This window comes from Rhinopithecus roxellana, chromosome 13 (genome assembly GCF_007565055.1).
Source record: "Rhinopithecus roxellana isolate Shanxi Qingling chromosome 13, ASM756505v1, whole genome shotgun sequence".
Classification (NCBI taxonomy): domain Eukaryota; kingdom Metazoa; phylum Chordata; class Mammalia; order Primates; family Cercopithecidae; genus Rhinopithecus; species Rhinopithecus roxellana.
In genome coordinates this window covers 31,559,254-31,580,015 of record NC_044561.1, presented here as the reverse complement: position 1 = coordinate 31,580,015, position 20,762 = coordinate 31,559,254, and the positions used below count along the sequence as shown (strand labels likewise).

At 44.1% G+C, this 20,762-nt stretch overlaps 1 protein-coding gene across 3 annotated transcripts; it reads right to left on the bottom strand.

The window, feature by feature from the left end:
* Window positions 1–866: 866 nt before the first annotated feature.
* On the bottom strand, window positions 867–14,738 carry RWDD2B (RWD domain containing 2B). 3 transcript variants are annotated; one of them, XM_030915542.1, is made up of 6 exons: window positions 14,575–14,711; window positions 13,485–13,555; window positions 4,574–4,800; window positions 4,419–4,486; window positions 3,941–4,303; window positions 2,354–2,849 (listed from the first exon to the last, which is right to left on the bottom strand). In XM_030915542.1, exons 3-6 carry the CDS (start codon window positions 4,778–4,780, stop codon window positions 2,615–2,617), a joined length of 873 nt encoding a protein of 290 aa, XP_030771402.1. In that variant the 5' UTR covers window positions 4,781–4,800; window positions 13,485–13,555; window positions 14,575–14,711; the 3' UTR covers window positions 2,354–2,614. The 3 variants fall into 3 exon arrangements, with proteins under 3 accessions (XP_010363236.2, XP_030771402.1, XP_010363237.2); XM_010364934.2 differs by lacking the exon at window positions 13,485–13,555 and having other exon boundaries at window positions 867–2,849; window positions 14,575–14,738; XM_010364935.2 differs by lacking the exon at window positions 13,485–13,555 and having other exon boundaries at window positions 3,925–4,303; window positions 14,575–14,738.
* Window positions 14,739–20,762: the final 6,024 nt, after the last annotated feature.

Here is a 20,762-nt window from a genome sequence, read left to right as displayed (position 1 = left end):
GTCTCCAGAAAAAAAAAAAAAAAAAAAAAAAAGAAAGAAAGAAAGCTAAGAAAGCTATATTGCTTATACTCTTAACATTTCTAACATTTCACTACATTTATCCATTCTTTTTTTTTTTTTTTTTTTTGAGACGGAGTCTCGCTCTGTGAAATAAAACCAGTTTTGTTTAATTTCTAGGCTTTTTTTTTTTTTTTTTTTTTTTAATAGACACAGTCTTGCTCTGTCGCCCAGGCTGGAGTACAATGGTGCGATCTCGGCTCACTACAACCTCCGCCTCCCAAGTTCAAGCGATTCTCCTGCCTCAGCCTCCCAAGTAGCTGAGATTACAGGGGCCTGCCACCATGCCTGGCTAATTTTTGTGTTTTTAGTAGAGACGGGGTTTCACCATGTTGGCCAGGCTGGTCTCGAACTCCTGACCTCAGGTGATCGCCTGCCTCGGCCTCCCAATGTGCTGCGATTACAGGCATAAGCCACCACGCCCAGCCAATTTCTAGGCTTTTTACTAGCAGTTGAAAGCTAGTTTGTCAAATAGAGTTTTTCAGAGCTTTAGTTTTGCATTTACTCCAGCCTTTTGATACATAAATAGGTGAAGTTTTTCTGAAGTGGAGTTTGCAGTTCGTCTTGTTTTGTATACTCATGCTCTGCCCCTGCTCCTGGGCTTGCCTCAGACAAGGCTGAGGCATGAGTAGGGCTTAAACTTTTTAAACAAGCATCAACAATTCATCAGATTAGTAATTTAGAAGATTTGTTTGGCATATTGTATTCTGACATTTTTTTATTCTGGAAATGGCTTTCCGTACATTTATTTTTGCCAAATTTTGACCTACCATTAAACACACCACCCAGTTTTTGAGGACCTCCATAAATTGGTTCCAAAAGCATTTATTATTTATTAATTTGCTAGCACGCAGGTTGATACCAGGTGTTGGATATTTCTTGACCAGTCAGACTTGGTTGAGGAATGGAGTTGGGGTGAGAGACAATGCATTAAGTTAGTAAAAACTTGGAGGCAAACTATGCTTATCACAAAATGAATCAGTAAGTGAAAGATAGCATATATTATGTAATACAATGTAGAAATCTGAAGAAATAAAATGGAAGAAGGCAATGTGGATAGATCTTAAATATAAAGGTTATTAAACATAAATGAGGGTCAGAATGGTATTTAAAGCACAGTGCTTCTATTGGACCTAAATCTTATGTACCTCCCCAGATTTCCTCCCTGCTGCCCATTCTATTGCCCTGTCAGTTGCCCTGGAAATCCCAGGTCCTCTGCTGCCACCAGACAGCCAGATGGACCAGTTGTGTGTGTAGTTTCTGATTCCTCCAGTGACTAACAGATTTGTACGAAATACCCTACAGAGAATGGAATCTGACATTCCTACCACCAAAGGGGGCAGATGATGCATATATTACTTTAAGCAGCTAAAGGGGCAGCTAAACCGCTAAAACTTGTTCCGTCTCTGTACATTATATTAAAAACCAGATTGTTATGCATAATATGCAGATCTCAAATGTCACAAACACAGAATGCAACAGAGTAGTTTTACAAGTTTTCTTTCCTGGGACATCAGTCAAATTTAGACGTTTATGATTAAGTCATACTAAGCCAGGGAAGTACAGATTTTCCAATCTTGTGATGAGAAAGTTCTTTTGAGAATGGATAAATGGCCGGGCGCGGTGGCTCAAGCCTGTAATCTCAGCACTTTGGGAGGCTGAGGCGGGCGGATCACAAGGTCAGGAGATCGAGACCATCCTGGCTAACACGGTGAAACCCCCTCTCTACTAAAAAGTACAAAAAACTAGCCGGGCGAGGTGGCGGGCGCCTGTAGTCCCAGCTACTCAGGAGGCTGAGGCAGGAGAATGGCGTGAACCCGGGAGGCGGAGCTTGCAGTGAGCTGAGATCCGGCCATTGCACTCCAGCCCGGGCGACAGAGCGAGACTCCGTCTCAAAAAAAAAAAAAAAAAAAAAAAAAAAAGACGTCTAGAGATAGGCAGCGGCTGGTGTTGGGTCAGCAGCTCAACAATGTGGCAACTGGCATCTTCGTGGTTCTCTTGGTCCTTCCTTCTGTCGTAGTTCAAATAACTCCTCCAGCTCCAGCCATCACTTTGGCGTTTATGGCAGTAAGAGGGGGAGGAGGTGGCCTAGCTGCATATGTTTCTTTAATCAGGAAGCAAAGTTTTCCCAGAATTCCCAAGGCCAAAGCTGTGTCCTGAGGCCACTGAGAGTTGTTAGTTGCAACAGAGGCTGAAAGGGGAGCAATTAGCTTTTCTGGGTTCTTTAGTGAAGGCAGGTAAGGGAGAAGGGGGTTGGGAATGGCTGGCAAATTGGAGCACCAACATTACCTTTGTGGATAATTTCTTTTTCAAAATGGGCAACTGATATGTGAAGAAGTATTTAACAACAATTTTAAGGTTATAATTTGAAACTCAGTTCTGCTTTCAATCATGACATTTTTAACAGATGCATTTCAGCTATACTATTTTTTCTTGTCCCCCACTCCCCAACATTCTAGAATGGAACTAAAATAAAATTACTTAATCTTTCGAGAAAAAGTGGGGGAAAAAAATCAGAAGGCCAACAGTGACAAGATACTTTCAACTACTCTTACTGTCATTGTCCTTCTACACCAAAAAACATCTGGAAAACATCCCCACATCCTTTGGCATTTAAGAACTGATAGAGCTGACCAAAGTCCATGTGGTTTCCCCTGGCTCCATTAACACTGAACACTTTTTCTTCAAAAATGGAAAATTTCCTTTGTCTTTCCATTTCATCATTTGTACCATCAAAAGGAATGTCTTCTCGATGGCGGATTAAAATTCTCTTCCAGTTTAATTTTCTGAGTCTGAAAAGAAATTTCCAAAGTAAACATTTTCAAAATGTATAGAGCACATAAAACAGAAGTTATAAAACAGACTTTTCCTAGAAGTAGTCTACTTTTTAAAATTTTTATAACTTTTGTTTATTTAGTAGAGACAGGTCTTGCTATGTTGCTCATGTTGGTTTCAAACTCCTGGCTGCAATTGATATGCTGCCTCAGCCACCCGCAGTGCTGGGATTACAGGTGTGAGTCATCACACCCCACCCAAGAAATCTACTTTTATCTCAGAGGGATTTATTTTAATCAAATATGATTCTGGTCATAATCCCATCCCCAAACTCATTTGTTGCCCTTACTACGGCCTTGTATCAGTAGTTTAGAAATATAGGAATTACTGAATCCCAAACTATTAATGGATCTTCTCAGAAATTCATTTAGGATATCAGTAGAGAAATGAGAAGACTGGTGGCAATTCTAGTGCTTCTAGAAAGCCCCTTACTTCATAGGGCATACAGTTTGCAGCATCACTAAGATAAGGGAAGGATCAGATCCATGGAAGTGGAGAGGGTCATAGTGTCTTGGGCAGGAGCTCAATTCATTCAGTGTATATTTACAGAATGTCTCCTATATGCACTTGTCAGGTGAGGGGGAAAATGCTGACTACATGCGATTTCTGCCATATCCATCAACTTGAGATTGAATCCCCATAAAGATACAACCCCTGGGACATACTTATCTCCACATCTCTAATAGTCATGTGTTGCTTAACAATGGGGATACATTCTGAGAAATGTATCTTCAGGCTATTTTGTCATTGTACCACCACGGTAGAGTGTACTTACACAAACCTAGATGGAACTTTTTTAGTATTTATATTTTTTCATATAGAAAAGCAAATGTCCCAGCACGATTACTGAATATCACTCTGATATTCAATAGTGGGAAGATCAAGTGCCATGTATCAGGTTTCTACATGTGCTCCATTATAATCTTATGGCACCACTGTTTTATGTGTGGTCCATTGTTAAGCAAAACATCACTAGGCAGCACATGCCTGTATCTTGTTTAGTATTAAAATTTTAGACATGACTTCACATACATATGTGAAAGCAAACCTTGACCAGAATTCTTCACAGGCACTTTGTGGGCCTTCCACACAAACAACACCAGGTTTTCCAGGCATGCTAAACCCAGACAGGGAAAGCTCCTTTGCCCACTCTAGAATATTCTTTCTTTTGCATTTGTTGTAGATATGATGGCTGTAGATCCAGAGTCTCGTGAAGATGAGGTCAACTGACTGGACTGTGCTTCCTGTGGGGGGTGAAGATGAAGTATCTCTGCTGACATAGCTAGACGCGTGTTCTCTAACCCACTCCGTGGCATTCAGTATACAAACATCTCCATGACAATGTTTTTGCAGGAATGCAGTCAGATCTGTGTTCAGCTGAGTCTGCTGGGATCTACTCAATATTACTGATCTAACAGAAAAGATATAAGAAAATAATTGTCTTGGAACAGAAAACAAATTCGAGAGTTGCTTTTATTCTCAGATTAATTTGACCTCTAAAGTTGGCCAGAACTTCTGTAACGTACCTGACAGTAATTTCAGGCAGAACTGCCGGGTATTTAAAGGGAAAAATACAGGCCAGAGAAAACATCGCCTGATTAAAGAGAAGAAGAAAAAGTGCACTAACCAATGTTTTAAGTCTCAACATGTTTCAATCCTTCCAAAAGCAAAACTGAATTACCATTGCTTCCTCAGATACATCCAGGTTCATATTGATAGTAAAGTACACTTTTGAAGATCGCCCCTCCATTGTCTTCTTTTCAATACAATCTTTCAGCTCTGCTACAGCCAGTTGGTCATTCACCATGAGCTCATTCTCACCAGGGAACATACTGGCTAGCAGGTCTAACTCAGCAAGCTGGGCCTCCGCCTGCTCTATCTCAATCATTTTTGGACATGTGTAAGTTTCTAAAGAGGTAAAAACAAGAGAGACAATTTACATATGCAATCTTAGAAGAAATGAATACATCAACAAGGGCACTTACTAAAATTGTATTTGATTTCTTCGTAAATTGTACAATTTAATTAGTCTCTTCCCCATTACTCTACTTTCAGATATAATATGCTAAGTCCTATGCTAAGACCAGCCTGGGCAACATACTGAGACCATCTATAAAAAAACAAACACAAAAAACTTTTAATAGTAAGTAGACACCACATTCTTCTGTGTCTAGATAGTTAAGCGGACATTTTGAGCTACCATAAGTGGGCAATTTCATCAAAGTAAACCAATTATGTAGTCAAAAAGCTGTATCAATAATGTAGCCAGAAGAGAGGATATGACTGGTTGAAATCTAGAATGAACAGAATAAGTCAGAGAGTTTGATTATGTGAATGGTCAGTTTCTTCTTTTTAAGTAAATATTGTTTGTTAGTTTTTTTTGAGACAGGGTCTAGCTCTGTCACCCCAGCTGGAGTGCAGTGGCATGATCCCAGCTCACTGCAACTTCAACCTCCCAGGCCCAAGCAATCCTCCCACCTCAGACTTCTGAGTAGCTAGGACCACAGGTATGCACTGCCACGCCTGACTTCATTTTTTATTTGTAGAAACAAGGTCTTGCTATGTTGCTCAGCCTGGTCTCAACCTCCTGGGCTCAAGCAATCCTCCTGTCTTGGCCTCCCCAAGTGCTAGCATTATAGGTATGAGCCACTGTGCATGGCATTTATTAGTTTTTCTTTTTTTTTTTTTTTTTTTTTTTTGAGACAGAATCTCGCTCTGTCACCCAGGCTGGAGTTTAGTGGCATGATCTCGGCTCACTGCAAGCGCCACCTCACCGGTTCATGCCATTCTCCTGCCTCAGCCTCCCAAGTAGCTGGGACTACAGGCACCCGCCACCACACCCGGCTAATTTTTGTGTTTTTACTAGAGATGGGGTTTCATCATGTTAGCCAGGATGGTCTTGATCTCCTGACCTCGTGATCCACCAGCCTTGGCCTCCCAAAGTGCTGGGATTACAGGCGTGAGCCACTGCACCCAGCCCATTTATTAGTTTTTAAGAAGCAAAGGAACATAAAGAGAAAATAAATGCTAATTGTCCTGTTGCTTAAGTAACCCCTGTTAACATTAAAACATTTTAAGCATTATACATATATATACATATACATGTGAAAAATGCTGGTATAATGTAAAAATATGTACAATGTTGAGATATATACAGTATATATATTTAAAAAGTACCCCAAGGGGGTAATATATACTTTTTCCTCCTACTTCCTATCTCCCTCCCCACCAAATATATTTTGTAGATCCATTCACTGTCAACACATAGTGGCCTACCTCATTCTTTGTAAATGTTGGCTGTTATACTGAATCATGTAGATATGCCATAACTTATTTAATTCTTTACCTATTGATGGACACTTGGGTTGCTTCCACATTTTTACTAATATGAACAATCCTATAATGCAAGTTCTTTTTATATATATAGTATGGTAAACTGAATACTGTGTATTCAAGAATAAACTTATAGAGGTGGATTGTTGGATCAACAGGTACATTTTTAGTTTTGACAGATACTGCCAAGTTGCTTTCCACAAAGTTGCCACACAGAACAGAAGTTTACAATTGTACTCAGTCCCCTGCTTCTTTCTTTAAAGGAAAATTCTTAATACATAGTTCCTTTTGGCCTAGCACGGTGGCTCACACCTGTAATCCCAGCACTTTGGGAGGCTGAAGAGGGTGGATAGCTTGAGTCCAGGAGTTTGAGACCAGCCTGGGCAACATAATGAAACCCTGTCTCTACTAAAAATACAACAAAATTACCCAGGTGTGTTGGTGTGTGCCTGAAGTCTCAGCTACTTGAGAGGTTCAGGTGGGAGGATGGCTTGAGCCCAGGAGGTGGAGGTTGTAGTGAGCCAAGATCATGCTACTGCACTCCAGCCTGGGTGACAGAGCAAGACTCTGTCTCAAACGAACAAACAACCTAAACCATAGTTCCTTTTATCAATCTCTTCTTTTACAAGTTTCAAGCTTTATGTTTTTGTTTGTTTTTCTTTTTTGAGATGGAGTCCTACTTTGTGCCCAGGATGGAGTGCACTGGCATGATCTCAGCTCACTGCAACCTCCACCTCCCTGACTCAAACAATTCTCCTGCCTCAGCCTCCCAAGTAGCTGAGATTACAGGCACCCGGCACTACCCCCAGCTAATTTTTGTATTTTTTTATTATTTGTTTATTTATTTATTTTGAGATGTAGTTTTCACTCTTGTTGCCTAGGCTGGAGTGTAGTGTCGCAATCTCGGCTCACTGCAATCTCTGCCTCCAGCGTCCAAGCAATTCTCCTACCTCAGCCTCCCAAGGGGTGAGATTTCAGACACATGCCACCATGCCTGGCCAATTTTTTTTGTATTTTTAGTAGAGACAGGGTTTCACCATGTTAACCAGGCTGGTCTCGAACTCCTGACCTCAGGTGATCTGCCTGCCTCAGTCTCCCAAAGTGCTGGGATTACAGGCGTGAGCCACTGTGCCCAGCCTAATATATCTTGATTAGAAAGGATTTCTCTACTGCAAGATTATTTTAAAATTCTTCTATTTTTTAAAAAAATTAGCTGGATGAGGTGGTAGGCACTGGTAATCCCAGCTACTTGGGAGGCTGAGACAGGAGAATCGCTGGAACCTGGGAGTCAGAGGTTGCAGTGAGTTGAGATCGCGCCATTGCACTCCAGCCTGGGCAAAAAGAGTGACACTCCGTCTCAAAAAAAAAAAAAAAAAAAAAAAACTTCTATTTTCAATTTGGAATACATTTTCAATTTCTGCATTTAAATATTTGATCCATCTGCAATATACTTCAGTTTAAAAGGTAACAGAAGTTTCCAGCTTATTTTTGTTTTTCCAGTTAACTAGCCATTTGTACCACTACATCTTATAATACATTTGAAATGCTTCTTTCAACATATGTTAAGTGCCTATATGTATTTGAGTCTTTTTCTGGATTCTCCATTTTGTTATATTGATCTGTCTATAACATCATATCCTAATCCTCTTTTTTGTTTTTGAGACAGAATCTCACTCTGTCACCCAGACTGGAGTGCAGTGGTGCGATTACAGCTTGTTGCAGCCTTGAACTCCTAGGCTCAAGCAATCCTCCTGCCTCAGCCTCCCACGTATCTGGGACTACAGTCATGCTACCACCATACCCAGCTAATACTCAACTCTTCAAATCACTATGATGGGTTAGTAAATTGCTCCTACTCTGTCTCTTCATAGCCATCACTCTTCTTTTCTAGAATTCTTTTTTGGTATTTCCTGGCTCTTCTCACATATAAACATTAGAATAATTTTGTTAAGCTTTGAAAACAAGAAAAAATGGTAATTGCATTGCAATTAAAGATTAACGCACAAAAAGACGATATGTTTATAACATTTTTTTAACAGCTTTAATGAGGTATAATTTATATACCATACTATACTATCGCCAAGCAAGATCTTTAAAATGTTAGCATCCCTTAAGGTTTAGTTGGGGACCTCTATCTTCTCTACTGTCTCATGGTACCAAGTATTATTGAATATTAAATGTCCACAATTCTCAAATTCTTATGATGTTCCAAATTCTTGAGCCCCAATATTTGTAAATTTAACTATATCTATATATTTCTATTGGATGGTATATTAGTCCATTTTCTGTTACTATAACAGAATACCTGAGATGGATAGTTTACAATGAAGAGAAATTTATTTGGCTTCTTGTTCTGGAAGCTGGGAAATCCAAGAGCATGGTGCCTGTGTTTGGCAAGGGCATTCCTGCTGAGTCATCCCATGGCGGAAGGCAGAGGGCAAGAGAGAATGACAGCAAGAGCAAGAGAGATGAAGGGGCCAAACACATGCTTTTATCAGGAACCCACTCCCACAATAACTAACCCACTCCTGCAGCAACACCATTAATCCATTCGTGAGGGCTCTGTTCTTTGAGAACTTTTTCAACCCTGCCTTGTTTCTCTTCTCCTTCTGGAACGCTGATGACAGGAAGGTTACATTGTTTGTTATATCCCTGCACATCCCTTCATCACCTCTGAAAGTTCCCACCTCTCAACACTATATTGCATTGGGAGAAAGTTTCTAACACATGAACTTTGGGGCACACATTAAACCACACAGCAGAGAGCATCTCAGTCTCAACAGGTCTAAAATAGGTCTAAATGGCCGGGTGCAGTGGCTCACGCCTATAATCCCAGCACTTGGGGAGGCCAAGGCAGGTGGATCACAAGGTCAGGAAATTGAGACCATCCTGGCTAACAAGGTGAAACCCTGTCTCTACTAAAAATACAAAAAATTAGCCGGGCATGATGGCAGGCACCTGTAGTCCCAGCTACTCGGGAGGCTGAGTCAGGAGAATGGCATGAACCCGGGAGGTGGAGGTTGCAGTGAGCTGAGATGGTGCCACTGCACTCCAGCCTGGGCAACAGAGCAAGACTCTGTCTCAAAAAAATAAATAAATAAAAGTAAACTAAACTAAAATAAAATAGGTCTAAATTATATTTCTTTAATAATAACTCTATTATTATTTCTTTTCTGTTTAGAGAACCTATTTTAACCATTCTTTTAGGATAGGTCTGCTGGTGACAAATCTCCTAGATTTCCTTCATCTTAGAATGTCTTGATTTCCCCTTCATTTCTGCAGAATACTTTCACTGGACACAGTATTCTGGCCTAATAGTTTTTTACTTTCAACACTTGAAAAATGCTGTGCCTCTTCATCTAGCCTCTCTGGTTACTGATGAGAAATCACTCTCATTTGAATTGTTTTCCTTTATAGATAAGGTTCATTTTTGTCACTAATTTTATTTTATGTTATTTTATTTTTGAGACGGAGTCTTGCTCTGTCGCCCAGGCTGGAGTGCAGTGGCCGGATCTGCAGTGCAATGGCACAATCTTGGCTTATTGCAACCTCCACCTCCCGGGTTCAAGTAATTCTCCTGCCTCAGCCTCCTGAGTAGCTGGGAGTACAGGCACAGGCCACTACGCCCAGCTAAGTTTTGTATTTTTAGTAGAGATGAGGTTTCACCATGTTAAAACTCCTGACCTCGTGATCCACCTGTGCTGCCCTCCCAAAATGCTAGGATTACAGGTGTGAGTTGCCACACCCAACCTTTTTTTTTTTTTGAGATGGAGTTTTGCTCCTATTGCCCAGGCTGGAGTGCAATGGCACAATCTTGGCTCACTGAAACCTCCGCCTCCAGGGTTCAAGTGATTCTCCTGCCTCAGCCTCCTGAATAGCTGGGATTACAGGCGTTCGCCACCACGCCCAGCTAACTTTTTGTATTTTTAGTAGAGAAAGGGTTTCATCATGTTGGTCAGACTGGTCTCAAATTCCTGACCTCAGGTGATCTACCTGCCTTGGCCTCCCAAAGTGCTAGGATTACAGGCATGAGCCACCATGCCCGGCCCCAAATGGTTTAGGTATTTATCCTAGGCAAAAGCAATCCTAATTAGGCGATAGATTATATGGGCACAATTCTTATTTGTGACTTCTCAGAGTCTTGTTAAATCCCAATATGGAGCACTGTGAATTTCCAAGAGGGGTGTTCAGTATTCTGTCTGTCTCCAGAACAGGTTTTTCCAGGCCAAATGACATTAGCCCTCCTCTCCACAGAACAGAGCAGGATTCCTTGCTTTGCCATGTAATCACCCAAATTTAAGTAGTTTAAATATAAGCATTTAAAGTATCATAGAAGATGGTGGGTAGCCATGATAATATTTATACATATATTAACATATATTTATTAATACATCTATTAATGTTTAATTTGAAGTTTTCCTTTTCTAATAACTGTTGGAACTGTAAATATTCCTCCCTCCTTTTATTGCAATGTTTTCTTTTTTCAGATTATTTATTTATTTATTTTTTTGAGACGGAGTTTCGCTCTTGCTGCCCAGGCTGAAATGAAATGGTGCGATCTTGGCTCACTGCAACCTCCACCTCCCAGGTTCAAGTGATTCTCCTGCCTCAGCCTCCCAAGTAGGTAGGATTACAGGCATGCGCCACCACATCCAGCTAATTTTTTGTGTTTAATACAGATGGAATTTCACCATGGTGGTCGGGCTGGTCTCAAACGCCCGACCTCAGGTGATTCACCTGCCCCCTCAGCCTCCGAAAGTGCTGGGCTTATAGGTGTGAGCCACCTTACCTGGCCTCATGACAATGTTTTCTTTGCTAACCACTGACTTCGTACAATGTTATATCCCACTTTTGTAACTTGATATCGTACAAACATTTGGTGGTGGTGTTTTGTTTTTTCTTTTTTTTTTGAGACAGAGTCTTGCTCTGTCGCCTAAGCTGGAGTGCAGTGGCACCATCTCTGCTCACTGCAAGCTCTGCGTCCCAGGTGCACGCCATTCTCCTGCCTCAGCCTCCCAAGTAGCTGGGACTACAGGTGCCCGCCACCACGCCCAGCAATTTTTTTTTTTTTTTTTTTTGTATTTTTTGTAGAGACGGGGTTTCACCATGTTAGCCAGGATAGCTGCGATCTCCTGACCTTGTGATCCACTCGCCTCGGCCTCCCAAAGTGCTGGAATTACAGGCGTGAGCCACCACACTCAGCCCTTTTTCTTTTTTTTTAACAAAATCCTCATACATACTTAAAATCCCTGGACTTACTGGAATTCCATAGACGTATTTGCTAGTCTGTTTTGGAGTTGAGAAACACAGAAAACAACTTCTTGGCTGGTTATTAGAGGAAGTGCATTTACTTTGTTTTTTGTTGGAGTGGCTCTGTTACCAGTGTTTGGATTCTATTACCAGATTGCCAAGGTGCAACTCCAGGCTCTGCCACTTACCAACTGCACGACCTTAGGCAAGTGGCTTAATTTATCTGTGCTTTAGTCTCCCCAACTCCGTAACTGGGATGAGAGAGTTGCCGTGATGATTAGATGAGAATTTGCGGAAAGTGCCTGGCAACAGAGTAAACTTTATGTGTGCTTGCTACTATTTTTTTTTTTTTTTTTTTTTTTTGAGACGGAGTCTCGCTCTGTCGCCCAGGCTGGAGTGCAGTGGCCGGATCTCAGCTCACTGCAAGCTCCGCCCCCCGGGTTTACAAAATTCTCCTGCCTCAGCCTCCCAAGTAGCTGGGACTACAGGTGCCCACCACCTCGCCCGGCTAGGTTTTGTATTTTTTAGTAGAGACGGGGTTTCACCGTATTAGCCAGGATGGTCTCGATCTCCTGACCTCATGATCCACCCGTCTCGGCCTCCCAAAGTGCTGGGATTACAGGCTTGAGCCACCGCGCCCGGCACTTGCTACTATTATTAACTTAAAAACCTTTTTTTAAATTTGAGACAAGGTCTAGCTCTGCCAGGCCAGAGTGCAGAGTTGGTTCACTACAACCTCTGCTTTCTGGGTTTTTTAGTAGAGATGGGGTTTTACCACATTGGCCAGGCTGGTCTCGAACTCGTGCCCTTGTGATCCATCCGCCTCGGCCTCCCAAAGTGCTGGGATTACAGGCATGAGCCACGGTGTCGGGCCGCTTATTACTATTTTTTGTTTTTGAGACGTAGTCTCGCTCTGTCACCCAGGCCGGAGTGCAGTGGCACGATCTTGGCTCACTGCAAGCTCCGTCTCCTGGGTTCACGCCATTCTCCTGGCTCAGCCTCCCATCCCAAGTAGCTGGGACTACAGGTGCCCGCTACCACGCCCAGCTAATGTTTTGTAGTTTTGGTAGAGACGGGATTTCACTGTGTTAGCCAGGATGGTCTCGATCTCCTGACCTTGTGATCCACCTGTCTTGGGCTCCCAAAGTGCTGGGATTACACGCATGAGCCACCAAGCCCGGCCTGGTCATCATTTCAACAAATGTTTCTAAAGCACTTACGTTCAAGCATTGGCACTAAGATAACAATGAATGAAAGTAATAAAACAATTCTACTAGTGGGAGGATACCATGATATCAAAAACAAATTTATATGCTCAGCCCAGGTGCAGTGGCTCACGCCTGTAATCACAGCACTTCGGGAGGATGAGATGGGCGGACTACCTGAGGTCAGGAGTTTGAGACCAGCCTGGCCAACATGATGAAACCCCATCTCTACTAAAAATACAAAAATTAGCCAGGTGTGGTCGCACACGCCTGTAGTCCCAGCTACTAGGGAAGCTGAGGCAGGAGAATCACTTGAACTGGGGAGGCGGAGGTTGCAGTGAGCTGAGATCATACCACTGCACTCCAGCCTGGGCAACACGTGAGACTGTTTCAAAAAAAACAAAAAAGAATTTTTATATCCAGTAAATAACTGCTGTGAAGAAACGTGAAGAAAACAAGGACAAGGGAAACAATAAGCAGCAGGGGGTGAGACTGCACAGGGGTTGTCAGGAAAGGCCTTTCTCCTAAGGTGACTAGGGAAGAGACTTTAAGGAACTGAAAAAGGACGCCATGTGTTTTTCTTGGCCAAGAGTGTTCAAGGGAAAGTGAACAGCATGTTCAAATGCCTTGAGGTAGGAGGGTGCTAGAGCAGCTGGCCAGCACACAGTGAGCTGGGGACAGGGGGAATGAAAGAGTTTAGTAAAGAAATGTGGGGCAGTTTATGTTGGGACTAGTTAAGCATGGCCAGAATTTCGAATTTTATCCCGACTGATACGTAAGAGCTACAAGAGAGGTTTGACTTACGAAGATCCCCACACCATGGTGGCTTGGATAGGATTATAGTGGTCACATTGGTAAACTTCAGGTTCTGGATACTGGAGAGAACAGAGGCAACAGAATTTACAGATGAATTACATGAGACACGGAAGAATGACTCCAATGCTTTAAGCTACTGAAAGTATGGATGTGCCATTTATTTGGACGGTGCGTGCCATGAGAGCTTCATGGAGAGCTGAAGTAATGAAGTGCCTACTAAGACACCTGTTAAATAGAGATGTCTAGCACCTGTTAAATTGGAGTCTACAAGAGACTGAGCTACAGATATAATTTTGGGAGTCCACACTTATTTGGAGCTATGTATTTGTTTAAAGGCTCCCAGGGAGTGAGCAAAGTCGGGAGAGGGTCCTATCGAATTGGAGGTAGCGAAGATAAAATGGAATAGCAAACAAGTACGGGACGGAGGGACTCTTGAATGGATAACTACGGGAGTGATGTCACAGGTCATTTATCTGCCAAATTATTTTCGCTTAAGAGATTTCAGTCCTTCCAAAAAACCCTCAAGATAATTTTATGACTCAAGATTTCAGCGAATGCTGTAAGGAAATAGACTGCAGCCGGGCGCGGTGGCTCAGGCCTGTAATCCCAGCACTTTGGGAGGCAGAGAAAGGGGGATTGCTTAAGCCCAATTGTTCAAGACCAGCTGGCTAACACAGGGAGACCTCGCCTTTACTATTATTTAATATATATATATATATATATTTAAGAGAATGTAGACTGAAACTTGATATTTCTGAGTGGAATATCTTTTCCTTGCAGATTTTTTTTTTTGAAAAACAGAGCACGGCACCCCGCGACCCAAGCCACGAAGCTCTCAGGAAGAATGCCCAGCACGCAGCCGCTCTCGCACCCTGATTGCCCTCGGGGCGAGGTCCCCGGCTGGAGGGGGGCTGCTGAAGCCGGGAAGCAACGCCGAGGTCCAAACCGACCGATGGGCGCCTGCAGTGAGGGGAGGCGGCGGGCAGTCATGCCGGGAACGTTCCCAAAGAGTTGCGCCCGGCGGGGCAGCGTGGGAAACCCCCGTGGCGCTCGCCACTGGCGCTGAGGCGAGACTCACCTTGAGTCGCGGCCCCCTCACTGCTGTAACCCGGGTTCCATGGCTGCACGGACAGCTCAGTTTTCATCGGAAGGGAGCCTCAAAATTCTAGTATACTGCGACCCAAAACTTACAAACCGCCTCAGCTAGCGGCCTACCAGAAAAAAACACGGCGCGCGGCGCATGCGCGCGCAGGGCGGCGGCCGGAAGCTAGAGCTGGCCTGTCCGGCGCCGGGTCCGCCAGTGTTTGTGTACGCACCTGGAACGACATAGGGAATGCTTTGTCCCTGCTAGGTACTTCTCAGTCGCAGAGTTTTCTTCTTTTTTTTTTTTTTTGAGACGGAGTCTCGCTCTGTCCCCCAAGCTGGAGTGCAGTGTCGCGATCTCGGCTCACAGCAGCCTCCACCTCCCGGGTTCAAGCGATTCTCCTGCCTCGGCCTCCCGAGTAGCAAGGATTACAGGCGCCCACCACCATGCCCAGATAATTTTTGTATTTTTTAGTAGAGACGGGGGTTTCACCATGTTGGCCAGGCTGGTCTCGAACTCCTGACCTCAGGCGATCCGCCACCCCTGGCCTCCCAAAGTGCTGGGATTACAGGCCTGAGCCACCGCGCCCGGCTGGAGTTTTTCTTCTTAATAACTCTCCATGCCAACCCCGTTGTCATTTCCCAGCGGCCGCCACTGTCAGTATAGTGGGCACTTTTCAGGGACAAAGAATTGGTCCGTTAATGCTCCTCGAACTCGAACGTGCCTAGGAATAGTTCGGGGATCCTGTTGAAATGCAGATCAAGATTCGGTAGGTAGGGGCGGGGTTCCAAATTTTGCATTTCTAGTATCTTCCCACACAGCGGTGATCCTCCTTGTCCCTGAATCATGGAGGAGGAGGGCAATTAGGGAGATCTGAGCCTGGATGCATGGTGGCCTTGGCTATCTTAGGTGTTCTTGCCCATTAACCAACCTGGGAGGAACCGTGTGAATGCATATTTATCCCTCTTAATAAAAGGGTAGTTTGAAGGAGATGCTGACAGGAGGGTAATTGGAAATGTTTTTCTTCCCAATCCAACTATATGGAATACACTTTATAATATTCATTTTAGAAGTGTCATAGATACGATTTGTAGACACTGACATTTAGCAATACTAAATATCACTGCTAGCTCTCCCCCCCCAACCCCGCCGCTTTTTTTTTTTTAAACAAAAAGACAGTATGTATTGTAGGTGTTCATAAACTACATCTTCTGCATGGTGTTTCATGAGCATTTTTCAATGTCATAATTTATTTTTTCCTACAACATTTATTATGAAAAAATTCAAGTGTAAAGCAAAGTCGAGAGAATTTTACAGTGGAGCAGATCTCAAGAGAAAGGGGAAGGACGGATTTCCCCTCTATTTAGCAGTGTCTGAAGACATTTTGGGTTGTCACAACTGGAAGGATGCTATTGGCATGGAGTAGGTAGAGCCCAGGGATGCTCCTCAACTTCCTACAATGAACAGGACATCCCCTGACAATAACAAATTTGCTGGTTCAAAATGCTGATAGTGTTGAGGTTGAAAAACACTGACCTGGAGAGTATAGAATTTTACTCTACCAGCTTTGTCACATATCCCATCAATCCATCTGTTTTCATACATTTCAAAGTAAACTGCAGACAGTAGCTTCTAAGTATCTCTAATGTACATCATTCAAATTAGTTTTGTTTTGTTTTGTTTTTGAGACGGAGTCTTGCTCTGTCGCTCAGGCTGGAGTGCAGTGGCGCCATCCCGGCTCACTGCAACCTCTGCCTCCTGGGTTCACGCCATTCTCCTGCCTCAGCCTCCCAAGTAGCTGAGACCACAGGCGCCTGCCACCACGCCCAGCTAATTTTTTGTATTTTTAGTAGAGACAGGGTTTCACCGTGTTAGCCAAGATGGTCTCGATCTCCTGACCTCATGATCCACCCACCTCGGCCTCCCAAAGTGCTGAGATTACAGGCATGAGCCACCGTGCCCCGGCCCAAATTAAGGATTTTAAAGGTAAAAATGAAATGTATACCTTAAATACACGTGAGTTTTTAAATGCATACACCTATGGAACTCAAGCCATATTAACGTATAGAACATTACCATCACCCCATAAAGTTCTTTCATGCCCTTTCTTAGACCCCACCCAGTTCTCCCCAAAGGTAACCACTGTTCTAATTTTTTTTCCCCACCATACTTATTTTTCTTGTTCTAGAACTTCATATGGTTGGAGTCATGCAATAGATATTTTTGTGTAAGGGTTCTTTCACTCAGGGAAATATTTTCATCTGTTATCATGTGTATCAGTTTCTTTTGATTGCTCAGTAGTATTCCATCATATGAATATACCAGTTCCATTCTTGTTTTGATAGAAACCTGGGCTATCTTCAGTTTTTTGGCTATTATAAATAAAGCAGCAGCGAACATTCTTGTACAGCATTTTATTTCTCATGACTATTTCTTTTCAATAAATATTTATCGAGCACTTACTATATTCCAGGCACTTCCAGGTACTAATTATAGCCATGAACAACACAAAGATGTTGCATCTCTCAAAGACCTTATATTTGCACATTTCTCTGTATGGATGAAGAGGGCTAAACATAAAGGTAAAAATAAACGAAAATTATGGGCTGGGCACGGTGGCTCACACCTATAATCCCAGCACTTTGGGAGGCCAAGGCAGGCAGATCACTTGAGGTTGGGAGTTCGAGACCAGCCTGACCAACATGGAGAAACCCTGTCTCTACTAAAAATACAAAACTTAGCTGGACATGGTGGCACATGCCTGTAATCCCAACTACTGGGGAGGCTGAGGCAGGAGAATCGCTTGAACCCGGGACGCAGAGGTTGCTGTGAGCCGAGATCACGCCATTGCACTCCAGCCTGGGCAACAAGAGCAAAACTCAGCCTCAAAAAAGAAAGAAAAGAAAATTACGGCAGGCATAATACCTCATGCCTATAATCCCAGCACTTTGGGAGACCAAGGAGGATCACTTGAGCCCAGGGTTTGAGACCAGTTTGGGCAACAGAGAGAGACCCCTGTCTCTACAAAAAATACAAAAATTAGCCAGATGTGGGGTCCTGTGCCTGTAGGCCTGTAGTCCCAGCTACTCAGGAGGCTGAGGTACGAGAATTGCTTGAGCCTGGGAGACTGAGGCTGCAGTGAGCTGTAACCGCACCACTGCACTCCAGCCTGGGCAACAGAGTGAGACTCTGTTTCAAAAAAAAAAAAAAAAGAAAGAAAATTACCAGATAGTGGATAATTGCTGGACAGAGAAGTAAAGTAAGGTGATGTGAGTGATCAGATGACTGTGTTACCTAGATTGCCCTGTAACTGGAAGGAAGTGACTTTTAAAGCATGTATAGAGGCTGGATGCGGTGACTCACACCTAGAATCCTAGTGCTTTGGGAGACTGAGGCTGGAGTATCGCTTGAGGTCAGGAGATCGAGACCATCCTGGCTAACACGGTGAAACCCCGTCTCTACTAAAAAATACAAAAAAAAAAACTAGCCGGGCGAGGTGGCGGGCGTCTGTAGTCCCAGCTACTCGGGAGGCTGAGGCAGGAGAATGGCGTAAACCCAGGAGGCGGAGCTTGCAGTGAGCCGAGATAGCGCCACTGCACTCCAGCCTGGGCGACAGAGCGAGACTCCGCCTCAAAAAAAAAAAATTATCTCATCCCACTCTTGTTCTTTCTTGCATGAGAGCTGGAGTCTATGCCCTACCACACATCCGTGGATATGCCCAGGATTTAACTTGAGCCTTGGAACTTTGCATAGTAGCTGCTACTAACTTTTTGAGATAATACATTCGAGGGGCTCAGTCCTGCCTCATCTAGATCACCAGAGACCAAACAAGGACGAGCCCAATATCTCTTGGACTTTAATGTCATAATGTTGTCAGAATAAAGTGAAAGATGAAACTAAGCTGGGCGCGGTGGCTTACACCTGTAATTCAGCACTCTGGGAGGCTGAGGCAGGTGGATCACTTAAGGCCAGGAGTTCAAGACCAGCCTGGCCAACATGCTGAAACCCCACCTCTACCAAAAACTACAAACGTTAGCTGGGTGTGGTGGGGTGGTATGTGCCTGTAATCCCAGCCACTCAGGAGGCAGAGGCAGGAGAATCGTTTCAATCCTGAAGGTGGAGGTTGCAGTGAGCTGAGATCGTGCCACTGTACTCCAGCCTGGGCAGCAGAGTGCAAGCCAGTCTCAAAACAAAATAAAACAAACAAACAAAAAAATTTATCTCAGCAGTAAAAAGCAAGAGAGCTAGTTTTCCCCCAAATTTAACCAAATGTTACTCTGGTGGTTAGTATGCCACCATCTTAAACTCCTTTGATCTCATTAGTAACAATAGACATTTATTTTATGATTTTTTTTTTTTTTTTTTTTTTTGAGACGGAGTCTCGCTCTGTCACCCAGGCTGGAGTGCTGTGGCCGGATCTCAGCTCACTGCAAGCTCCGCCTCCCGGGTTCACGCCATTCTCCTGTCTCAGCCTCCCGGGTAGCTGGGACTACAGGCGCCGCCACGTTGCCCGGCTAGTTTTTTGTAGTTTTTAGTAGAGACGGGGTTTCACCGTGTTAGCCAGGATGGTCTCGATTTCCTGACCTCGTGATCCGCCCGTCTCGGCCTCCCAAAGTGCTGGGATTACAGGCTTCAGCCACCGCGCCCGGCGATTAATTGTTTTTTTATGGTGAACTGTTTACATTCTTTGACTATTTTTCTATAGATATCTGCAACCCCCCCACCCTTGCACCCTTGGTAGCGATTACTACTTTCTCTACTGAACTAAGACTCCAGGGCAGAGAGGACTATGTTTAATTCATTTGAGGGAACGCTTGGCACAAAGTGTGCCCTTACATATTTTCTTTTTTTGAGACAGAGTTTCACTCTTGTTGCCCAGGCTGGACTGCAATGGAGTGATCTCGGCTCACTGCAACCTCTGCCTCCAGAGTTCAAGCGATTCTCCTCCCTTAGCCTCCCGAGTAGCTGGGATTACAGGCGCTCGCCACCATGCCCGACTAATTTTTTGTATTTTTAGTAAAGACGGAATTTCACCATGTTGGCGAGGCTGGTCTCGAACTCCTGACCTCAGGTCATCCACCCGCCTCAGCCTCCCAGTGTTGGGATTACAGGCATGAGCCACCGCGCCCGGCCTTGCACTTACAAATTTTCAAAGAATGAACAGTAAATATTTGAAAATTCCCTCCTCTCCCGCAATTTATGTTTGACACTGTCTTTCAGTTGTGCTTTAAAAATTCACTCTCGTGGCCGGGCTCGGTGGCTCACGCCTGTAATCCCAGCACTTTGGGAGGCCGAGAAGGGCGGATCACAAGGTCAGGAGTTCGAGACCAGCCTGGCCAATATGGTGAAACCCTGTCTCCACCAAAAATACAAAAGTTAGCCGGGCACGGTGGCTCACATCTGTAATCCCAGCACTTTGGGAAGCCGAGGCGGGCGGATCACAAGGTTAGGAGATCGAGACCATCGTGGCTAACACGGTGAAACCCCGTCTCTACTAAAAATGCAAAAAATTAGCCGGGCATGGCGGCGGGCACCTATGGTCCCAGCTGCTCGGGAGGCTGAGGCAGGAGAATGGCGTGAACCCGGGGCGGAGCTTGCAGTGAGGTGAGATCGCGCCACTGCACTCCAGTCTGGGCGACTGAGCGAGACTGCCTCTCAAAAAAAAAAAAAAAAAAAAAAACCAAAGTTAGCCGGGTGTGGTGGCGTGCGCCTGTAGTCCCAGCTACTCGGAAGGCTGAGGCAGAAGAATGCACTCCAACCTGGGCGACAGAGGGATATTCTAAAAAAAAAAAAAAAAACAATTAACTCGCTGCGTTTTTATTCTGACATGGCGCAGAAAGGTAAATTCAAGACAATTTAAGTACTCAGTTTTAGAAGTCGAGAGGACAGAATTACGGAGACAGAAATTTAAGCGCTCCCCCTCTTAGCCTCCAAATGTAATGTGTTCCAGAAAGGTAACCATCTGGGAAACTCCAAGGCTCAGACCACCACCAGATGCCCACACTTCAGAGGCATTTATATAACTTCATGGTTATGTCAGAGACCAGAAAACCCACTGACAACCAAACCCATTGCCAACCAAATCCCTAAGCCCGAACTTCCGGCGCAAGCCGCACGCAGGCGCAGATTTACTAGCGTCAGAGCCGATGGTCCCGGGAGGTGGGGGTGGGGAGGTGGTGGCC

What these genes read in the sequence shown, in the direction of transcription:
- RWDD2B (XM_010364934.2), bottom strand. Translation starts at nt 14,641, where the DNA reads ATGAAAACTGAGCTGTCCGTGCAGCCATGGAACCCGGGTTACAGCAGT. An exon ending in TGAGGGGGCCGCGACTCAAG is followed by an intron (nt 4,801 to 14,574) that starts GTGAGTCTCGCC and finishes TTACCTCTTTAG; the next exon opens with AAACTTACACATGTCCAAAA. An exon ending in TGTGAAGAATTCTGGTCAAG is followed by an intron (nt 2,850 to 3,940) that starts GTTTGCTTTCAC and finishes ATTTCTTTTCAG; the next exon opens with ACTCAGAAAATTAAACTGGA.